Genomic DNA, 14,882 nt, shown 5'->3' with positions numbered 1-14,882 from the left:
GCAAATCAGGCCTGCTTGGCTGTGGCTAATATCCTGTTCTATCTTGAGTTCTCAATCACCACAGATTCTGTTGACTTCATACTAAAAGAGCTAGTATTTCAAATAGAAAATTTGGGTCTGTCTCTGCATGTAATTTGGTGGCACCAGATGTATCTGCTGTTCTGTGAATTACTGTCATTCAGACTGAGCATAAAACAAAACCAAGAGAAGACCAGCCTTAAGCAACACATCAAATTTATGCTTGCCTGGAGGCCAGTTTTCCGGTCTTGGTCTCTGAAAGTATGGAACAAGTCTTCAAATGTTTGAGCAAATACTGTTCAGATGTTTTTGAATAAAGAAATTGAAAATTCTTTTCCAAAACTTATGACCTCCTTTGAACAAAACTATTGTTGAAATGACCAGAAGTAAACACAAAATGAAATTTGATGTGGAAATAACTCTTGTTAAGTGTCTTTGAGTGTTCTGGTGGAAAGAGTTTTGATTTGAAAATAGTTTGAGAATTCCATGGTGCACAGTATATTTTACCAATTCATAAAATGCCAGCTAGAAAAACTGCTGCATTGTACATGTTTATGGCTAACCTACTAGCACAAGGAAGAGTGCAATGAAGAGATTAGGGAGGGCTGCTGTGCGTTTTGAATGGCAGCAAGGCAAAGGGCCCCAATCATGTACGCCTCAGAAGGTGCTTGGGACAGGGAATTCTAGTGGTGTTAAACCAAATAGCTTCCAGATTATGGAATTTACTTGTTGCCATTTTTTAAAAGTCTGCTAACTCTTGGATTTTTCTACTCTTTCAAAAAAAGTAAATTCCATTGAAAACAATTAAGAAAACCTCATGTTTGTAGCTCAACATTCAAATCAGGAAATACTTAGTTAAGGTTGCATGTGCAACCTTTAATTCTGTGTCTTGTGTATATACATTGTGATACAATCTGATTATGTACCATTTTTGAATTATGATATACAATTTTTTTCTTAAATACATGTAGCCTCTTGTAATATTTTGTACTACAATGTGCATGCTAGACAGTTCATGAAAGTCGCTTATATGAAAAGCATGGAATAAACCCTACATACGTAGCATACCATATTTAAGAGTAAAGCCTAAAGCAATGTTTAAATTTTTTTGGAATGCATGAGCTACATATGTTTCTAGCTAAAATAGTTTTACAGATAACTGCCTCATCCATTTAATTTCACAAAAGAAATCTTTGTAGCTTATTGAAGAGACTGCATATAGTACATAATGATTAAAGCCTCAGTTGTACAAACTCTCATGCCTAACTTTATCCATGTGCATCGACGTTGGCAATGTTGGGGCCTAAACTACTAAAATACACACGTTACAGAGAAGAAAACTTTTCATGTAAAAATTCAGTCAGTAAAGAGAGGTTTCAGAGTAGCAGCCGTGTTAGTCTGTATTCACAAAAAGAAAAGGAGTACTTTTGGCACCTTAGAGACTAACCAATTTATTTGAGCATAAGCTTTCGTGAGCTACAGTGTTGCTGCACCATTGTAGCAATGAAAATGTGAGCATAAAAGAATGAAAAGTTTATTAAAATGAAAACCTAGCACGAGATGCTGCATCTGTTTCTAAAGTTACAAAAAAATTGTATTTTTGAGAAATGTGATCATGTAATTAAAGACTGTATTGTAATGCATCTGCAAAAGAAAGCAATGTTAAGGTTAAGTCCTGTTTCGACCATATGTCCTAACTTGTAAGGCACTTAACTGTACAACCTTAATGGTCTCAACATAGCAATTTGGATAGAAATTCAAAATTACATGGTACATTAAAATCATTGTTTCCTTCCTTTTTCTGACCCTTCCTTTTGTGGTAAGGGTTGGAGGGGACAACCTTTTGGGGGTTTGAACTCCTCTTCATGCTTCATTCCAGGGGGCTGGACTTGATGACTTCTCGAGGTCTCCTCCAGCCCTACTTTTTTATGATTCCAGTAACTAGCTACCACTGGTGCCACTTACATTAAATCAGTGTTTCTGTTAAAGTGATCATTAGTGAAATAATGTTTACAGTTAAACTTTCTTTTGGTTTAACACCTGTTCAAAATTAATGGGGAATTTGAATGGCTACTGACAAATTTCTGTCCTCTGTGCAATAAGTTTTCTCTGTCTTCCACACACACAAACAAGGATTTAAAAATAGGAGAATGTGATGGTAAAGCCATATATGGCAAGGTGGACTCAGGAGTAGCCATCATATGTGTAACTATTCTAATTTTTTTTTTTTAAATGACTAAATTTCAAGATAGTGGTGTCCCCTTCAGTACTTTGCTGAGCTGTTTCAGGTTGTTCTGCAAGGAGGACAGCATTGCATTGGCTTATGTTCAGTTCATTTAGAAGGTTATCCGCCACAAGGGCTAAAAATGTAATATCTTAAAAGGACAGAAGCAAAATTGAACATGTTCTACCCAAAAGGAGGCAAAAATCCTCTTGTCCTCCCTTCGTATTGAGAAAAAGGTTGGAAGCCTCTCCTGACTCTCGGTTGTTTTTCATTCAGATTAAGGGAATGAGCAGATCCTAGAGAAACTCATCAAATCTCTAATATCTTGACAGAGCAGGCCCAAGCAACATAGATTCATAAACTGGGAAAGCCAGAAAGAGACCATTGTGATTATGTAGTCTAACCTCCTGTACAACACAAGCTATAGGACTTCCCTGAATTAATTTTTGTTTGAATTAGAACATATCTTCTAGAAATCCATCTGTCTTCCTCCCCATCATCATTCCGTGAATGTCTGGAACTTAGCTTATCAAAGGAAAAGCACCCACACACCCCACCCCACTCCCCAAAAAAGTGTAGGTTGGAAAATTCCATGTCCCCTGCTTGCGAAGAGAGACAATTGTCAGACTGACTCCAAGTCTCAGGAGAACAAGCCTTTTTGTCTTAATGTTTTGAATCTCTCTTGAAGTATAGTAGCAGGCCTGGAACACTCCTAAGAAGCCTCCTCCTAGTGGAAGAAACTGAGTGAGGAAGCCAAATATTTTCCATTGGAGCTGTATATTCTGCTGCCTGCAGCTATAGAGGATGCCATTGGGACTGAATGAGAATATGGTTAAGGCCAAAGTAGATGCAGTCTAAGGATCTAATGTACCAAGGAATAGATTCTTCCCTGAGAAGAAATTATGGCAACTTCCACATCTTTTGTTAGGGTATTAATGGCTTGGACAGTTTCCCTGTCTGAGCTAATTTCCTTAAAAGTAAGGAAGTCCGATAGCCATCGAGCACCATTGGGGAATTTTTCTTTCCTGGCAATTGCTTAATTGGACACCCTAATATTTTTCCACAGAGCATTCGGACCTAAAATCATGTCTCACAATCATGTGGGTAAGGTGACTGAAGGCTGACATACAGGCAAACCAACCATTAGTGTCCTTCAGGTATTGAAGAGGAAGATTGTTTTCGGAGTGGGTGGACATGGTTTATCAAGGAGTCCTACAGAAAGACCTTGGCCAGTGCTACACTGTATAAGAGGAAGTACAAGCCAAGCCTTTCATGCCTGCTGTTTGGGAAATATGGGAGTAAATCAAAGTGCTAAATCAAAGTGGAATAAAACATGACCGGGATGACGTAAGGGTGACTTCCGAAGAAAGCTCTTCGTATTGTCCTGCTTACTGCTTGGTCTCCAGTAGGTTTACAGTAGACTAGAGCCCTACCTAGTAGGCAGGTTGCACAAAGTTAGCAAAGAGAGAATCCCAACTGGATTGGACAAATGGGTTCTAAACATAGCACATCAGGGCTAAGTGATAGTTACAAATCTGCATGTGGGAGTCAATGATCTTCCTTCATTGAATTACCTCCTCTCTGTAAAAAAAAAAAAAAAAAGAAAAAAAAGAAATATGGAGGCAGCAACCCAACAGTCTAGATTTGGGAAACAGAGGAAGTTTGGAGAGTGGAGGTGGCCCTGGGTCCATACTTTCTTCCTGGTTCCCAAAGGCCCAGGGGGATGCAGGGTAGTATCAGACCTTAATGTCTGACTTTTTTCCAAAGAGACTTGTAACTTTTATATTGTCTCAACTTTTGGGTGTACCAATTTATCTTAAAGAAGACCAGATTTTAAGTACACCTCTACCATGATATAACGCTGTCCTTGGGAGCCAAAAAATCTTACCATGTTATAGGTGAAACCGCATTATATTGAACTTGCTTTGATCCACCGGAGCGTACAGCCCCGCCCCCTGGAGCGCTGCTTCAGCGCTTTATAGCCGAATTCATGTTATATCAGGTCGCGTTATATCGGGGTAGAGGTGTAGTATTGAGCATTTACCTTCTGAAAAATCAGGTCCCTTAATGTGTCTGAAGTTGGCTACACAAAATCACTCGTCACTTTTGAAAATTTAGGCCAAAATTCATGATGTCTGAGGGAGCTGGGATTCAAGAGGGAAATGCTTAGGTTCACTCTTTTGGTTATCTTCGAAGGTGAAATGCTGTTGTCAATCAAGCTGAGACATGATATGACTGTACATCTTTATAACACTGTCTTTAGAAGAGGATGCTTTCCTTACAGTAGCTGTCATTTCTAATACACTCCCACCTAGCAATATACATAAGTTTTATGAAAGAACTTAGTAACGTCAGTAAACTTTTCTCAAACAAGATGAGATCTATGTCTGCCCCTTGCTAGATGATTTGCTTATATCTAAGAGTGCTCTCACAGAGAATAAGGGGAAATGGCCAGCCAGTATGCAGCTCAATGTTTAGACAAGAACATTATTGTCATAAGTCAGTACAAAGAATAGGTAGATGCCAGAAAAATTGATCTTTCACTGTAGAGTGTGAATTGATAGCAAGAGCCACAACAAGCTCTCTGGAGAGGAAAGAGCTTGGATGTTAAACACACAGCTAAAGAGGTCCCTAACTACAAATAGCCAAGGACTGTTGTTTCTACTAAGTGTCATGCTGTTGGGCAAGACTATACGTGAAATTGTTAGTTTTCTTCTCTAATTGCCCTGGCATATCTTACCAATTTATCAACCTGTGGCACTTAGGTTCCAGGAAAGATAGCTAAGTCTCTGTGCTAATGGCTAAAGAACAATATGTATCTAGCGGGTCACAGGATTACTGAGCCAGAGCAGCATTTTGATAACTGTAGATGCCACCTGAACAGCTGGGGTGCACATACAGAAGGGAAGTCAGTACAAAAGGAGGAAGGATCCATGACAGGAGCTCATAAAATGAAAATCGACTGTCCTGGTAAACTGGCTCAGCAGACAGTTAATAGATTCAAGCTTCCATCTCAAGATTATTTTTTAATTGCAAGTCAGGTTTTTGAGTGGACTCTCACTGGATTTAGTCATGTCAAGATTGAGCAACAAGACCTCCCAGATTCCTTTCCAGGAGAAGGAACCACAAGGGTAGAGCAGTTGACATCCGGTCCAAGAGATGGCTGAAATCCTTTCTGTATGTCTTGCCTCCTGTATTCATACTCTGCGAAATGATATAAAGGAGAGAGCCAAGGTGATTCTGATCGTTCCTTAGTGTCCAAAGAGCCTTGGTCTTCTGACCTGATCAGTCTATTGGTCTGTCTGCCCATCTTCTTTCCCTGCAGGAGAAAATATGCAGTTGGGGGTCCAGTTCTGAACATGAGCCAGAAAAGTGAAGTTTAGCTGCATGACACTTGAAAGGAAGTAATTGAAAAGGGAAGGCTGGCCTTCTACACCACCTTACCTACATCTAGACTGTTACCCAACAGTCTGTATTATAGAACCTGGTCATGGGTTCAAGCACCAATGGAGGTGCAATCATGCAGTACTGTACAAGTCAAGGCCAAAGTTATGTTCTGAAATCCCTAAGTCAGGGCTTGACAATACATCTAAAATATCGGACTTTAAAATCCAACATTGAAGCATTAATAGTGCACTGGATTCAAAAGAAAATAGACTTCACTCTATCCTGACACCAGAAGGTTCGTCAGGACACCTTGGCTAATTAACCATCTATATGTGTATGGAATACAGCACTTGTGTTCAATACTCTGTAGATGTTAGAAGGGCACTCAAAATATACTGTTCATCTCAGTGCAATCTGATGTTTTTACACTGTCTTTATTCTATACCAGCTGCCTGGTGAGCAAGGTAGCCTTTTAGGTTTCAGTATCTGAGTGGATCAAATTAAGTGTATCAGAGGCTTCTAAAGCTAGAATTCGTACTCTCCCTTCAGGACTTGCTCCTTACCCTTAAGAGCTGTGGCAGCTCTCTGGGCAGATACGACCGTAGCACTTATGAGGGAATTTGTAAGGCACACACTTGAATCTCTACTAATATGTTTACCAGTTGTATAAGATAGACCTGCAAGTTTCATCGGATGCTTCCTTTGGCAGAAGAGTTCTGCATGCGGTGGCACTTCAGTGATTAGGTAGTGACAGAGAATGAATAGAATGCTGTGTGTGTTCATGGAGCCATACACATAGACATCTTTGGTGATCTTAACGATAACATTCTGAACACCTGTATAAAAGGGGCATGAATTCCCAATCCAGAAATATCAAACTAGGAAAAATTTTCCAGTGAATTGATGGAAGCTAGCTGGCACAGAAGTAGAGGCTGCTAAAGGAGAATCCTTTTTACCCAAGAGTGGGAGAAGGCAATAAAGGGAGTGGTTAGAAAAGAAGATACACTTGGAAACAAATTTATTCAAATCTTTGAAGGTGAAGCTGAGGCATTCGTTTTTTGTAGAGAAAGAAGAGGCATTAGTGAAGAGATTTACGAAAAAGAAGATGTAATCAGACTGTTTCGGTATTGAAATGGACTTGAACAATCTAATGGGGTCTCTTCCACCTCAAGCTTCTTACTTTTAACTTTGGTAATATTTGGATAGATTGGAAGAGAGAAAGGGAATAAAAATGCAAAATGCTCTTGAAAGAGTTGCTCCATTGTAAAATTTCATTTCAACAGTGCATACATATCTTCCTCTAGTTCCTTGTCTGCAGAAGAACGGTAGTTGGCAGTACAAAAGTTATAGTACAAAAGAGGAGACTTTTTAATCTTCTCTCCTGTAATACAATTAAGACAGTATAAATTCATTCAATTTTGAAACAGCTTACTCTGTCCCACCAGATAATTTAAATACACATCTTGTCTACTTCCCACACTTCTAAATCTGTACATACAGTATTTTAATTTGCTGTTCATCACAGAAAAATGCTACTGAAAATAAGCACTGCCACTAGTTTGATAGAACTCCTATGAGCTCTGGCTCTGAACTCCTGAATTACAGTGATCTGAGAACTCAGAGTATTGGATCCATACCAGGTATGTTTAATATCCATGCAAATAGGTTACAGTTAGGATTAAAAGATAATTTTGATTTGTTTTAAAGTAGACTGGTGGTAGGGTTTGTCAAAGTGATTAAGGATCAATCAGTAAAACTGTGCTGCTAATAATTGTATATTAAGTAGAGAAGAAAGTAAAACGGAAGTTTTTTTTAATTTATTGTGCAGTACTGATTTTTTTTTTTTATTGTGCAGAAGAAAACCAAACAAACGTACAGGTGACACCTGAAATTCTGCCAAAGCCCACTGAAGAAGTACAAGGTATGAAGGCTGATGGGACTAGGATATTTAGTAAAGCAGGACACAGGAATGACAGAGTGAGTAAAGGTCTTCCACCTGAGAACAATGAATGCCCAGATATAGACACTACCATGGCCGGTGGTGAGGTTTCAGAAACCAACACCTTAGTTCCCTTAGAGCCTTTAACAGTTGTGGAGACTGGATCAACAAAAGAACATCCACAAGAAGAAAAAGAATGTAGAGGATTAACAGCCTGTACTACCATGTCGTTGACCACCATGGGTTGTGCTATTTTTGATTCAGAGACTGGAGAAGTAGAGTTGTCTAGATCAAGCCATGTTAATGAAACTAATGCAGCACCTGCAAGTTACCAGACTTACCAGCAAAATGAAGAAAAGAGCCCTCATAACAACAGTGCTGTTTCTGTATCTAAAAGTAGTGTTGAAGTTGATATGCCTCTCTCAAAAGAAAGCTCTGAAGCTTTATGTGGTTCATTAAGAAGTTTGTGTAGTCTGGAATCTGGACATATGCCACTAGAAGACAACACTATTGAGATCTGTGAAATACAGGAGGAGTATCTTGCAGAAGAGATAGAAAGCCCAAGCTGTGATGATGATAGTCAAAGAACTGAGTTTCTAGAGAACTGGATCTCCAAGCCTATGGTTGAAGAACAGCTCTCTCCAGTGCAGAGTGAAGAAATGTCCAGTGATGAGCCCGAACAATCGGAAATGGATAGTTGCACTGACCATTCATACACCTATGGTTCTGGGAAAGCTGCTGAAATCCAGAGAGAAACTGCTATGAAGAACAGTTGTGGCATGAATAGTGGGCATGATATTCAAGAAAGTGTTCATTCAGAGAGCTCTAATTCGCCAGTTCCTAGTTCTGTTGCTTCATCAACTGAGGAGTTTCCAAAAGGAGATTTAAGAATCCCCTCAAAAATTAATAGCTTGAAAAAGGATGGGGACCAGTGGAAAATATTTATTAATGATGTGTGCTGGGGTGATATAGTAAAACAACATACAAAAGAAAATGGCACTCTATTGGTGGACACAAAAAACCTTGTCAGTATTAAGACTCGAGACATGCATACATGCTATAATATCTACAATAAATATGCAAACTCTCCTCCTACTGTTCATGACTTTCTGGACTACGGCACCAAGGTAGGTGAAGTTTCCCTTGAGGCACAACTGTTTGAAAAGGAAACCAACAGCAGTTCAGTGGTAGAAGATCTGAACAACAGTTTTGGTAACGCTCCAGAAGCAAATTGTGTTAATGTTAACTTGCCTGCATGCAAAGAAACTAACTTTGCTTCTACACTAGGTGAAGCTCTTAGTCATGATGCAGAAAAATTAAGAGTGTCTCTTGGAGTTATAAGTGAACTTTCTTCTTGTAATACTGATATAGTTTCAAACCGAGATGTGTACCTGTACAGACTGTCTAAAAAAGAATCCATCCTTGCTTCTGCAAAACTGGAGACACAACATACGGGCCTTCTGCTTCATAAAAATGAAGAATTGTCTTTAGTAAATCACAGGAATTTCAATACTTCTAATGTAGCAAGTGAAGGTCCCCAGAAGAGCATCCACTTTGCACTGGGGGCTACAGAGAAGATGGTCACTGATATGGAAAATGAAGAAAGTAACCTGTATACTCATAATGACCAGTGTATAAAAGACCACTGTTCAGCTGTCAAGACCTGCTTCATCTTATCAGATAGAACCAGCTTGGATAATACTACACTGAACAAGGATTCTTTTAAAGTGCAGACTAAATTGAAGACTGAAGAAGTCAATGGCTTGGAAACAGGAGACTTACTTGTACATAATGATAAAAAAGCAGTCAACCGTCCTGAGGAGAACACTCATGTAGCATGTGAATCTGTTCCTTGTGAAGATAGTTGGAATTGCAGCAATATGTTTCAGTATATGGCAAATCGTACTTCCACAGCAGAGAAGCTATTGCATTCAGCTTGCACTCCAGATGAGTCCACGACTAGATTATCAGAAGTGGAGATTTCAAATACAAATATCGAAGTAGAAAGCTTGAAACTCTATGATGGCCAGAGTGAAATAACAGAGGAAAGGCTAGATTCTGGCACCACAGAGAGAACTTCTGATACAGATAAGGGACAAGAACAAATTAACTCTTGTGCATTACAGAAAGATGAAATTGATAGAATAGAAACTGTGGATAGTGTAAAAGCTCATGAAGGCAGTCACCAAAATGAGACTAGTGAAGAGTCAGTCAACAGAGATTTGAACAAAACCATATTTGGTATCCATCTTGATCTTGGCAACACAACAGTAGTCCTGGGAGAGGGAGAATTAAAGATGTACAAGAAGACTGTGTTACCTTGTGAATACAATTTTTCTGAAGGCGGCACTTCAAAGAATGACACAGACTCCAGCATCCCAAGTCATGAAAAACATTTGGACCAATCCTTTGACTTAGAATTGTCAGGTTTTAAACATTCAAAGCAACCAAATGAGACCATTTGTCAGATGGGAAATCAATATCTTGCATGTCAAAGTGAGCTTAATGGGCCGGTTTCATACAAGCAAAATGAAATCCGAGTAGCCGATCAAGTTCTAGAGTTCCAACAGTATGACTTAGACATGTCCAACACTGGTGTACAAACTTTGACAAGTTCAGTGGATGAACCTAAAAGATCTATCCGCTCCAAGGAAAATGAATCATTAACTCTAAAGAAAGATGAAGAAACAACTCCACTGGTTCATGAGTCTTTAAGAGAAAAGAGTTTTCAAGGAACTTTCAAAGAAATAATGGTGGATAACTCTTCCAATAGTATGGTAGATACAGACTGTTCCGAATACACAAATTCCATCAGTGATCTATCGGAAGGGGAGAAAGTAGAATTAAAAGAATCTGATAATGTAGGTAGCAGTACAAGGGAAGATCAAGGAACTTTCAAAGGAAGTATGGTGGGCTGTAGTTCTTCCAAAAGTTTGGTAAATGTGAACCATTCAGAATACACAGACTCTCTCAGTAGTGCAAAGGAAGATCAAAAAGAAGAACATACAATATTGGCAGAAAATACCAAACTTTCTGCATTATTGAACACGGGTAGCTTGGTTATGGGCCCGGAAAATAAAATTAAGACCATTGTTGAATCCTTTTCTGTGTCTCAGTCAGCCTGCAAGAGTCTTTCATGTGTACCAGAAGATATGACTCTCGTTCCAGAGATCACAAATGAAACATGCTTACTGTTGGATTCTTCAGTAAATCATAGAATCATAGAAAGAAATAAAGCTTGTCCTCAGCCAGAACTTGTGACTTTTACAGTTCCTGATGGTCAAGAGCGCGTAAATCAAGTGCAGTCTGAAGAGTTCTGTGTGAATCAAGAGCTTTCCAGTTTGAAAGGAGTAATTTCAGAAACACCTTTAACTCAGAACTCAGAAATCTGCCTGCCTCAAAAAGATGAGCTGCCTGCATCATCTGAGAATGCACAGATAGTTGACCAGGATTCGTCTTCAGCAAATGCCCTCTGTCATGACTATTCTGCTATAGAACCTCTTGAGCTGATAGAGTCATTTGAGAGAAGAGCTGATGGCAACGACAGCCCATCTGAAGAGAGAGAAAAAGCAATTAGCTCCCTAAATGATGCAGTTAAACTAGAAGTGTGTACGGCTTCTCATGCTCACAGCAAGGAGAAGTCTGTAAGTGCAGGGCCAGTTGTAAAAGAGATGGATGTAATTTCATCAGACAGTATTGATTGTGTACAGAAGTTTAAAAGACCATCTGTAGACGACCAGAGGCAAAATGCAGTAACTGCAGAAAAAATAAAGAAGCCAATGCATTCTATTTTTGACCATAAAAATTATTTAGGAGTTTTGCTAGAAGACTTGAAATGTTCCGGTGACGAAGTTAGAAGCTGTGTGCCTCTGAATGCTGAGACTTATGAAAAGCCTTCACAAACCTACTCTACTGAACAGATCCCAGAATGGAGTTTGAATAACCTTTCAGATAAAGGGAAAACTTACGTTAAAGATCATTCAGAATTAGGAGATGTCAAGTTGCTTTCAGAAATCGTAGACAATTATTTGCAATCTAAAGACTTAGTTAACAAAGAAACATCAGAAGTCCATTATAACACAGTATGTAGCAATAAGCTGTCAAAAAACGACACAGAAGCATCTTTAAAATGTCTCGATTGCAGCGAAGTGTGTCTGCCTTATGAATTAAATTCACAGAGCAAAGACAACAGGAAGGAGGTTATAGGAGACCAAATGAAGATACCACATGACTCAATCAGTGCAGAAAATGAGGTGTCTGATGCAGAGAGATTGGGCAAAGTAGGCGAATGTCAAACTCTTAAGCGAAAGATGTGTGAGGAGACTGAAGAATATCCAGCTCAAAACATCCTACTCCGTAAGGGGCAAGCACAGCAAATAAAGGAGTCAAAAGATCAAGAGAAAGCAAAAATCCCATTGCAGGAGAGTGTGATGTTTGATAGTGAGCCTTTAGATAGTTCTTCAGATGGACTGGTAGCATCTTCGAGAGTCATGAAGATCGAAGGTCCTGGAGAGCAGCTCTTTGCTGTCATGAGCAGTATAAATGATAGTGACAATAAACAAATATATAGCACTTTACAAGGAGTCAAAAGGCCAAAGATTTCCAAGGATGAAGATAAGTCAGAGCATATGAAGACTATGGACTCAGAAGTGGAAAGCCTGAGCTTTCATTTAGGGACCCACATTGAATTGTCAGCAGATAATACCCCTTTCATTCCTGTTTCTCTCTCACAACCACAAGCTAAAAGCTTTGCTGGGGATGATGAAATCCACGGTGCCTTTGGAAGTACACACAGACTAAGAGGACTTTTTTCATTCAAGAAGCAGCCACGAAGGAAGTGCAAAAAGGTCCCCACACCAGATGAGCTAAAAACTGTAAGAAAAAGTAACAAAGTTAAAAGCTCAGCTTTTATAAGGAATTTCCCTGAAACTGTTCCTATGCAAGAACACAAACTCCTCAGCTCTGTATATTTTGCATGTAAACCATCAGTAATGGAAGCAGAAATAGCCATGAGACTCGACCATATGTCAAAGCAGAGAGCCAATAGGTGCAGTTTGTTGAACAGCTTGAAACTTAGTAAATGTACCAAAGAACCAATACTGTTAAGCAGGCTGTCTACTATGGCCAATAAACTGCTGGCCCCACCCAAAAGCACCCACAGGTTAAAGACTCTGCAATGTTCCTCTGAACGTCCAATGGTCGAAAGGTTCAGCCAACTTAGATCTAAAAAGCTACTGGAAGGTTTTTCATGCATTAACATGAAGTTAAACTCTCACCAGGCTGATGGCTTGTGCACCAAGATGTTCAACCTTCAGCCATTGGCACTTTATCCTGTAGACTACACCAAAATACACATTTTAGACTTGAGTAGCAACATTCCATCATCAGTCTTCAATACCCCCATTTCCCCAATTTCTTTTCATACAAAATTGGACTCTGATTCTTTGATAAACCTCAGAGGGATTACATCCCAACAGTGTGTACCTGATATACCAGCTTTAGGAGAGGCACCAGTACATCCGTCACAGCCTTCAAAATGGACCTTCTCTTTCCTCCTGTCCCAAAGCTACTCAGGTACAGCAGCTTTCAGGGAAGACGCTAATCTCAGTAAGGAGCTGCACTCTTCTACTCTAACAACCACAGAGGCTGTAATCCCTAGTCATGACATTAGGAGAAATCTCATAGCTAAAAGAAGAACAGGGTGCTCCATGCTTGGCCTTCACACAGTGTTAGCACTTTCTTCCTCTGGATGTTACAGGATCTGGACAAAAAGAAGAAATGTAACCCGTCGAATTCCTACTGTCCAGAGACTGTTTATGTCACAATTCACACAGGGTTTGAAAGGGTTAAGGTCTCCATCTTCGGTATCAGATGACCTCTTCTCTTCATGGCCCTACTCACTGGGCAGGGTACTTTCCATATGGAGCCAGCATGGTCCTTCTGCCTGTCCCTCCGAATTCACTCCTCTCCATTCCAATCACTGCAAGTGGCAGCCAAGTCTGGGCATCGAGAACAGGTAAAATCCATCAACTTCTTTCTGAGAATAAATACATAGTGTATATAGTTGCAGCTTTTGGGGAGGGAGAGGGGTATTAGAGTTTGGAGTAGAGGGTCAGTTTCCGGTACTTCCTGCACACTCCACTCAGGAAATGGCTCAATAGAAGACTCTTCCGTACAGAACCATCTCTGTTATCTGAATTTGAGTACGTTTTCATTGGTTTCTTTAATAATCTCTTCTGGCAGAACCGCTAACTCTTCTTCTTCTGCCTCTCTGCAATACATACACAGCATGCACCAGAATATATATTGCAGAAAGGTGAGCTACTTCACTAACTCTGTTCTAAATGACTGCAGAGCTACTAGATTTTTGAGGTAGGAAAGTTTTTCAGACACCTGAGTTACCAGTCTAGCTTGAGCCATGACCAGATGGATTTACGTGGCTGGGCAAATTCTAAATCTGAACAGAAAGGAATAATTGTGTTGCACCCAGTTGAACTTTTAATCGCATTCTAATGAATTGTTCTACATTAATTTTAATTGTAACCTGTTCTGTATAACTGTTCCTGTTGACCGTCCTGCAAGATGCACTGTTAGCATAAATAAGTGCAGCTCCACCGAGATCACTGATGAATTTTGGCCTTTTTATCAAACTGAAAAGGAGTAAGAGAGGAATAAAGACTGTTTGTTTTTTTCTTTTGCTGCTAATTACATGAGAGGAAGGGTGGACTTGTTAAGGCATTACATGGGGAATGAAGAGAGATGGGACCACTGGCTCTGCAGCTGCTGCAAGCTTCCTGTGTGACATTTCTGTGCCTCAGTTGTCCCATTTATAATATAGGATAATTCTGCTGCCTAACCTCACAGGGGTGGGCTGTTTGAGAGGTACTCAAATACTACAATTATGAGCACTATAGAAAAGCCTATAAATTAAAATAGATAAACTGATGAATTCTCTTGCCTACCACTGTGATCTCTAAAGAAATGTTGAACTTGGCTTCTCTGTGTCCCTGTTTGGCTATTGGTATAGGCAAAAAATCTTGCCAGATAACTAACTACATACATTTCACTATCTGTGAACTGAGACCTTTGAAGTTTAAAGTGGCCCTTGCTGGCCAGAGCTAATCAAGTATTCAGTCCACTGATTTAAATTCTCTTGGTCTACCAAGGTCTTGACAACCTTCTATACCAGTTCAAGTGTAAAGCATAAGCTTTGGAACTTTTTAAATAAAACTCCTAGGGAGTAAAAGAATGGAGCTGAATAGTATCCTATGGAACCAACTTTATCATCCTGTGGAGCTGTGATCTCTCTGCCAG

The 14,882-nt window shown here is 39.6% G+C and overlaps 1 protein-coding gene across 7 annotated transcripts in view; it reads left to right on the top strand.

The window, feature by feature from the left end:
* Positions 1 to 14,882, top strand: part of PRR14L (proline rich 14 like) — a 36,657-nt gene that overhangs the window by 11,054 nt on the left and 10,721 nt on the right. For all 7 annotated transcript variants that reach the window (XM_073312465.1, XM_073312462.1, XM_073312459.1 and 4 more), the window contains one exon: positions 7,485 to 13,584. In XM_073312465.1, the coding sequence (XP_073168566.1) occupies positions 7,485 to 13,584 (6,100 nt within the window). The remainder of the gene's footprint in view (positions 1 to 7,484; positions 13,585 to 14,882) is intronic.

This window comes from Lepidochelys kempii, chromosome 15 (assembly GCF_965140285.1).
Source record: "Lepidochelys kempii isolate rLepKem1 chromosome 15, rLepKem1.hap1, whole genome shotgun sequence".
Lineage (NCBI taxonomy): Eukaryota > Metazoa > Chordata > Testudines > Cheloniidae > Lepidochelys > Lepidochelys kempii.
Note: the sequence above shows the minus strand (reverse complement) of the source record. Positions and strands in the feature narration are given on the sequence as shown.